General features: G+C 47.7%; 1 protein-coding gene across 2 annotated transcripts; it reads right to left on the minus strand.

The window, feature by feature from the left end:
- Nucleotides 1-355: 355 nt before the first annotated feature.
- On the minus strand, nt 356-8,025 carry med1l (mediator complex subunit 1-like). Of its 2 annotated transcripts, none has more exons than XM_028968132.1 (16): nt 7,420-8,025; nt 7,033-7,108; nt 6,871-6,925; nt 6,005-6,137; nt 5,905-5,933; nt 5,750-5,821; nt 5,583-5,657; nt 5,436-5,512; nt 5,290-5,355; nt 3,446-3,557; nt 2,046-2,170; nt 1,703-1,809; nt 1,400-1,598; nt 1,227-1,322; nt 1,035-1,137; nt 356-681 (listed from the first exon to the last, which is right to left on the minus strand). In XM_028968132.1, the coding sequence occupies exons 1-16, from the start codon at nt 7,483-7,485 to the stop codon at nt 405-407; spliced, it is 1,668 nt and encodes a 555-aa protein (XP_028823965.1). In that variant the 5' UTR covers nt 7,486-8,025; the 3' UTR covers nt 356-404. The 2 variants fall into 2 exon arrangements, with proteins under 2 accessions (XP_028823965.1, XP_028823967.1); XM_028968134.1 differs by having other exon boundaries at nt 7,939-7,989.
- Between the last annotated feature and the right edge of the window lie 278 nt (nt 8,026-8,303).

Consider the following 8,303-nt stretch of genomic DNA (forward strand, 5'->3'; position numbering starts at 1 on the left):
TCTTTCAAAATAGATAAATAAAGACAAAACATGTATTTATTTTGGCATTTTATGAAAATCAAGTCTTGCAGCTTTTTTTTGGTCTCTGCCAGTCTAAGTTTAAGTGTGAGAATTTAGTTCCATCTAGAGCTTTATATATAATTTTTTATATATATATATATATAAATAAATCAAGTCTTGCAGCTTTCTTTTGGTCTTTACAAACCAAAGGTTAAGTGTGACACCTGTGCACAACAAGCTTGGCAGATCCCCAACGTAAATTTATTTATTTATTTTAACGGATAAGTCAACCAATAAGAGAGCTTCTAAATTTAGAATGTAGATCCTATTAAGCAACCGCTGGTAGGTCATTTTATAAACACACTTTCGATCTTTATTTAATAAATGTATGTTTAAAAGGCGTATCAGTGCGAGAACACAGCGACAGACGCTACAGGGCAGGGGTCAGCAGGAGCTTCTGTATTTGCATCGTTCCCTTCCGGTGCAGACGTTACAGACATGACATAAAAACCCTGAGAAGAAGGCGGAGTGGCCGTGGCCTTGCTGCCGGGGCTCGGGCACGAGTTGCTGCTGGCGGGGGGACCGGCCTCGGCGTCCTCGGCCACGTCAGCCGTGTGGCATGGCGCGGCTTTGGCGAGATTCTTGTGTATTGCCCTCATCGTAATGGGGACCGACATGCATCTGCAAAAACAAAGAAAGTGCGCACAGAGCTTCACTTTGAGGCTCCTCCAAGAAGAGCTCTTCACCACGCTCCACCCCGTTCACGTCTGGATCTCTATAGATCCCAGGTTTTTCAAATTTGGATTATTTATTCCATCCTGCCAAAAAACTGCAACGCCACTTTACATCATCCCAGAGAGATTACTTCCATTTAGATCCTTTAAAATAAAACATGGAAACCAAATCTGCATATTACCGAGCCATTTTCCCCATGCTCAAACTAATATACACACACACATTATTAAATGGAGGGGTGAATGCAGATTAACCAAACCAGATTAATTAAAGAAAAAAAAAAAAGAAAAAATTAGTACCGGGTCATGACCCTGGAAATGTACTCATCTGCAGACGAATCAATCAATTCCGGCGCGAACAAGCGGCAGTGCACCCGCCGGCAGTCGGCCAGAGTCACGAACACTGAAGCGGAGGGACAGCAAGGGGTCACCAGCATGCCGCCAAGGGCGTGGCAGACCCGCCTCAGCTGGCCTCTCGGATAAGACACTTACAAACCGCCAGGGAGCTTCTGTCGGGGACGTGGAACGTCACGGAGAAGCTGGAACCGGACTCAGGGCGGAGCTCGCAGAACAGGTGGCATGGCGATTCTGGAGGAAGAGCAACAGGGAACTGGGGCGCGGTTCAGATCGACGTTATCGGTGATAATGCAACCGCGCGCGCGAACCTGAGAACCGCCGCAGGCCGCTGAGGCAGCTGCTCAGCAGTATGTTGGCGGCCGACTGATGCCGAAGGAGCTCCAGAATCGGGAAAACGTGGCCAGGGTGGGTGAAGGGGACCAAGTCAACCAGGCAGCCTTCCCATGATTCCCCAGCCCATGCCGATCCAGACAGAACATACCTGTGCACCTGATTACCTGGGAGAGTCTGAGGAAAAAGCATGAACACCATGAACATCATAAACTGAAATATATATTTTAATTTCCTTGTAGTAATGAAATTGTGACGAGTCAGATGAATCTGAAATCCACCTGCTCAAAGAGAACTTCTTCAGCGGTCCAGGATTCCTTACAGTCGCTTCCCACCAACAACTGGGGCAGTGGCTCCCACTGCTGGTCAGATTTTGTCACTGCAATCTCTGTAACGGCCATTCACGTTACAAACGTCATTTGAATGACTGAAGAAGTGACCGTCATTGTGAAACACCGGGATTTGAACCGGCAACCTTCCGATTACGGGGCCGCTTCCTTAACCGCTAGGCCACCGCTGCCCCGTGCAAGTCTTCATTTAGCAATATCGGCATATCGGTTAGATTCAAATTTAAACTATGAAGTAGATTAGTTAGTAGCGACAAGAAAGAAAGGTCACTGTCACCCGTGATCCGGCTGATGCGCTGGATGACCGAGGAAGACAGGGGCACCGGCGGCTGCAGTTTCAGCAGGAAGGTGGCTGGCAGCGCCTCAGACGTCACTTCACCGAGAGCACTGAACAAGGGCAGGCTGCATCAAACACATACAGCACGAACAGTTTACAATCTCAGGTTTCAATCGCCAGTAATATTTTGCATCACCCCGGGTACCAAATTCGCACTGGTATCCATGCCGGAATTCCAGTTTCGCCTCTGCCGATTCATGGAATTTGACATTTTCAACAAGCAGGAGCAGGAGCGCTGTCTGGGGTCGGGCCACGCTCACATGGTAAGTGTCTGGTCTATAGTACTCACCCTCGCCGTACGAATCGCTGCTTGATTTGACGCGCCGTTTCGGTGTCTGTAGCTTTAAATGCTAATGTGGAGGCGAGCGGCCTATAGAAGTGGAAGTTGAGGTGCTAGTAGCCTAGTGTGTAACACACTCGCCTATGAACCAGAAGACCCAGGTTCAAATCCCACTTTCTGCCATCGTGTCCCTGAGCCAGACACTTAACCCTGAGTGGGGACTGTCCCCTGTAACTACTGAGTGTAAGGCGCTCTGGATAAGGGTGTCTGGTAAATAATGTAAATGTAGAAGTTGAGCGGGCATTCGCAGAAATTACGTCAACATCATGCACCAACCACAATGTTTGGCGCAATATTTAGCCGTGTCCAGAAAGAAAATATTGAACCCACTGGTTCCTTTTACATCCAGTCACCGAGCTACTGAAACGCTTCGGATTGACGCAGTGTCAATTATAAAGTCCAGTTTATCACAGAGTCCCCCTGTTAGACACAGACAGAGTTAAATTCACCAGTTAGGCTGTCCTAGTTAGGGTACCGGGCCACTGTAGCACCAATATACCACTATAACCACAGATTTCAGTATCGGTCGTACAGTGCAACCGTCTGCCGCTGCTTCTGTTTGTTTTTCTGCGAGACACGGAATCAAGCACCCAGACTACTGGCAGACCCCAGTGATCAGACCAGCAAATAAATCCTGGTTCCTGACAACTGCTTTACAAGGACATACCATGAAACAAACCAGAGGGTCACCACAGCCACCACCACCGTTACAACTACAGCTTCAGGGATCTTCAAATGGACCAGTAACATCATTATGGACACGTAATCTAGACCATGACACTGACTACATCCTGGACTTCTCCAACCCTACAACTGCACTGACACCATTTGCAGGCTCACTCTACCCTGGAAGGGGGTCCCTCTCTGTATCACTGTGTGTGCAGAAGGGTCAAGTGTGGGGGGTGTCAACTGTAGGGCCTGTCAAAGCCCATTGAGAAGTACTGTATGTGATTTTGGGCTTTATAAGAAATACATGTTGTTGTTGGTAGTATACTCTTACCCAAGAGGGCCGAGCTGAGGTGGCAGCGGGATGAGAGACGCCAGCTGCAGGGTGTGAGCCGTGCAGCTGGTGCCCACAGTCACCACGGCAACCTGGCTGAGCGCATCCTCACCTGCACGATAAAGCAGATCACACATGCACCACAGGTTCATATTCCATTCTTTAAAACAATACGAACCAAACACTGGCTGCAAAGAAGGATTTTAAGTCACACTCGTTCATAAGAATTTTAAAACTAGATAATTTGAAGAACGTGATCACATTTCCTATAACTTCCAATTTTATGTTGCCCTTGCAATGTGATTGATTCAACACAGCACTCACCCACCTGGACAGTCGGAAGGGAAATGATGTTAAAATGCTTTTCATTGACTACAGTTCAGCATTTAACACGATAATCCCTTCCACACCCGCCACCAAGCTGGAGCGCCTGGGACTCAGCTCATCTCTGTCACATCCTAACCAGGAGACCACAGGCAGTAAGGATGGGGGGACATGTCTCAACCTCCATCACCCTCAGCACTGGAGCCCCCCAGGGCTGTGTTTTGAGCCCCCTGCTCTACTCTCTGTACACCCACGACTGTACAGCCACTACTAACTCCACCACCATCATCAAGTTTGCTGACGACACTGTCGTGGTGGGCCTGATCTCTGATAACGACGAGACGGAGGTTGGAAATCTGGTGAACTGGTGCCAGAGGAACCTGAACGTCAGCAAGACAAAGGAGTTAAAAGTAGGAGAGGACCTACCAGACCCCTCTCATCAACAGGAGCCCAGTGGAGAGAGTTGACAGCTTCCGTTACCTCGGTGTTAACATCACGCAGGACCTGTCATGGTCCTGTCACATCAACACTGTGGTGAAAAAGGCCCGGCAGCATCTCTACCACCTCAGATGCCTGAGAGACTTCAGACTGCCCTCCAAGGTGCTCAAGAACCTCTACTCCTGCACCATAGAGAGCATCCTGATGGGAAACATCTCAACCTGGTTCAGGAACAGCACCATGCAGGACAGGTGAGCCCTACAGAGGGTGGTTCGATCAGACGAACGCATCATCCGTACCAAGCTCCCTGACCTTCAATCCATCTACAGCAAACGGTGCTGGACCAGGGCCAGGAAGATAGTGAAGGACCTCACCCACCCCAGCAATGGACTCTTCTCTCTGCTGCGATCAGGGAAGCGCTTCCACTCCCTGAAGTCCAACACAGAGAGAATGAGGAGGAGCTTCTTCCCGCAGTCCATACGAGCTCTCAACAACAACACTACATAGATCTCCAAAACACTTTGAATCACTTCTGGACTCAATCCCCCCAGAATTTTGCACAAATTTTCTCTTTACAGATTTGCATGTTACACATGTTTTATGTTTAAAAACATAAAATTGCAATATTTGCATATTGGTTCATTGTATACGTGCAAAATTTGCAATACTGTGGTCTGTAGCAGTCGCTAAAGCCTTTCACTGCATATCATACCGTTTAATAGTTAAAATGTGCCATGGTGCCAAACCCAGGAAAAACGAATGCTGCAATTAGGTTTCTGCACACTTGTGCAACCAGCTTTGTTCCAGGATATAAGACACATTAAAAGGTGGGACATTTGGCGATTAATTTTTTTTTTTTTTTTTGTTTGAATGACCTCTTTCACCACTAAGGAAACAGACCCGTAATCAAAAGGTTGAAGGCGGATCCCGAACCGCCATGGTGCCACTGAGCAAAGCACCGTCCCCACACGGTGCTCCCCGGGCGCCTGTCATGGCCGCCAACTGCTCACCAGGGTGATGGTTCAATGACACCGTGTGCTGTGCTGCAGTGTTTCACAATGACAATCGCTTCACTTTCTTACCCGTTTGGGACGTGAACGATAACGCATCAGACGGACTGATGTAATACTGAATCCTCATTGGGCCTCCTGTCCAAAGAAAACAAGGTCCTCCATCTGCCTCATATTATGTCTTTGCAGGTAGATTTTGGCTTTTGGCAGAGTCCCACCTTCCTGACCAGCAGTGACCCTGCCAGTTCTTCCATTCAGGATCATGTCGAGCTGGACGTCCCTCTCACTCAGCAATCTACAGTAGACGCAGGGGTCAAAATGGTGCGGATTTACGCTCCCTCGCGTTCTTGAACCTTCTCGATCACCTGGGCAAGTGAGATATGGTCAACAGGTCCTTCTCCAGGAACTGCAGGGCCGTGTACATCTTAATCTTGGTGTCACTGTCACACAGCAAATTTATTTAAAAAAACCCCACAGAATTACCACAAACAGCAGAACGGTTCAATTTCAGAGCGAAACTGGTCGTAAGCACTTGTCCCCCGGGATGTTGTAGAGGGAGGCCAGGTCTTCTAACTTCGTAGAGAACGCCTCAAAGTTCTTCATTCTGCCCAAGCGCATCGGACAGGGTCCAGAATCAGCCGGGCGAACGCCGCCGCAGGGCAGACCTTCATTCCGGCAGGAGCTCACCTTAACAACTCCGCGAGCGACGCGCTGGACTGGCGGACGAAAGCAGACGGACGTTAAACCTGGCACACTGGCGGCGGTGGAGATGTCGAGCCAGACCTACCACTGGGGGTTCGCCGTGCTGCGCCACCTTCACGTCACGCACGCCGCCGTCCGGCTGCAGCAGCACCTCCAGGTAGAAGAGATCCGCGGTGAGGTAGCAGGCCGTCTCGGTGGGGCTCAGGTGAGATCCCAGCCTGGCGGGGGGGGTTGAAAATGAACGTCATCTGCAGTAATGTGCAAAAATGTTTCCAACCGGTAGGTCTAAAATTGTTCAGGAATCACGGAATCCAACAAATAAAATGGATCCCGATGTAAAACGTGGAATGGTGTTTAATTGGTGTGTTTCCTGTTGAGGCGGGACTTTCGCACCAACAATGCAATGTAAATGCGATGGTGAAGAGGCGGTCCGTGTCAAATCCAAACCACTTGATGGATCGATTCCACACAGTTCAGGAAACTGTTGGTCACGTGAACAAATCAGCTGATTCAAAACATGATTTTGGAAAAATTCCGACACGACTTCCTGTCTGCGGCAAACATTGTGGTCGGTGACGTCATTTTCGCAAATGCCTCCTCAACTCCAATAGGCCGCTGTACTCCTCATTAGCATTTAAAGCTGCCGACACCGAAACTGCACGTCCTGGCAAATCTCATTGTGGGACTGGATCAAAGCGGCTGTAATTCTGCACCGAGGCTGAATTTCGGAAAGAGACTTTAGCTACAATATTTGGGGACCAACTTCTATAACTGACCAAGGCTCCATATAAGGGGTTTGTTACATTAAGAAAATTGTATTTTATAATTAATACCTAAGACTTTTTGTACGTTGCTCACGTTCGCAGTCTGGAAAAGGTGGAGCATTTCTGAGCAGCTCACATGTGAAAATGCTTTGCGTGTATAATTTTGGATCTCAAAATGAATTCCTACCCTCTTGTTCTGGCAATGACTTCCAGTCTGGACACCATGGCATTAAGAGAAGATACTGCATGCAGAAAAAAAATTAGATTATGAAGAAGAAATAAAAACATAAAAAACAGAACATATTCCAACACAACCACTTCCACAGGAGATGGTTCATATTCTTTGTACCGTTCAGCGCTTCCTGGACTCTCTGGAGACACGCCTGGAGCCGCTCACAGGGCCTGGGGTCAGCTCGGATCTTGTCCTGGGAGTATAAAGACTCACAAACTAACAAATAACGTGGGATTGAACCAATTCTGGATCGAAGTATTTGCCCGATCTCCGTGATGTAGAATTAACAATGTAGATTTAGAAGACTCGGAACATTTCTGGTTCGCCATTACGACTTAAATTAAAATAGCTTAATTTAAAGCAAAGAGAACATTAACCTCACCTACACAACAATAATAATGAATTTATATTCACTTTTACATTTCCCTCATGTCATAGTCTGAGAACAAAGGGAACCTGGAAGTCGACAAAATATGGAATTTCGAGGCCGATTTGGACGTTTACCATGCACCTCCGGACGAGCTGGAGCGTCTCGCTCCACGGCTTCTCCGCAAACTTCGCGGCCAGCATCGCGGCGAGGGACACGAACGGAGGGCGGCGACGACACGGTAATTACGACGCCTAACGACCGGGTCAGAGGTCACGACAGCGGCCCGTTCGACACCCCGCCTTTAGTCGCAAATTTGCACTTGTACTTCTGCAGTGCTGGTGGGCTGTGGGTGATCACGCTTGGTGTGGTGCGTGGTTTTTAAAATAGTCTAATTTGACTAACTAATCATCTCAGTTGTATTAACGAGGACGACGCGGCTGTTTCAAAATAAGAGCCGGATTAAAAAAATTAAAACCAATTATCGGTCAAATGCGTACGATCAAATATTACAAAGTCAAAACTAAAGCTTCCGCAAATTGCGAATGTTAAACGTCTAATTTGAATTTTGTGCTACGTTCCCTCCTCTGGCTCCCAGTAGATTAAAAATACTGACACTGGTCTACAAAGCCAAACATGGAGTAGCACTATCCTACCTCACAGAACTTATTACACCTCGCACTGCACCTCGTTTACTCCGAGCCTGGTCCCTCCATCTCTGAGGGTAAAAGGAAGACATTCATCTAGACTCTTCTCCGTCTTGGCTCCTCGGTGGTGGAATGAACTTCCCCTTGAGATCAGAACAGCTCAAACGGCAGCTCAAGACCTTCCTCTTTAGAGAATATTTAGATGAACCTTCTTCTTGTCTGACTTCTGTATAGAAACTACAATAGATTGAATTAAAATATTGTATTAATCGTTGGGGGTCCTAGTGAAGCAGAATTGATCACTTCATCGATGGTAACATGGAAGCACGTTGTAAGTCGCTCTGGATAAAGGCCTTAAATGTAAATGATGTAAA

This window comes from Denticeps clupeoides, chromosome 2, assembly GCF_900700375.1.
Source record: "Denticeps clupeoides chromosome 2, fDenClu1.1, whole genome shotgun sequence".
NCBI lineage: Eukaryota > Metazoa > Chordata > Actinopteri > Clupeiformes > Denticipitidae > Denticeps > Denticeps clupeoides.

Excerpts from the sequence above, each read along its gene's own strand:
- med1l (XM_028968132.1), bottom strand. The coding sequence starts at position 7,485 with ATGCTGGCCGCGAAGTTTGCGGAGAAGCCGTGGAGCGAGACGCTCCAG. Across the intron at positions 5,356-5,435 it reads GGTCACTGCTGGTCAGGAAG|GAGGCCCAATGAGGATTCAG; the intron begins GTGGGACTCTGC and ends TTCTTTGGACAG. Across the intron at positions 2,171-3,445 it reads CCTCAGCTCGGCCCTCTTGG|CCTGCCCTTGTTCAGTGCTC; the intron begins GTAAGAGTATAC and ends TGTTTGATGCAG.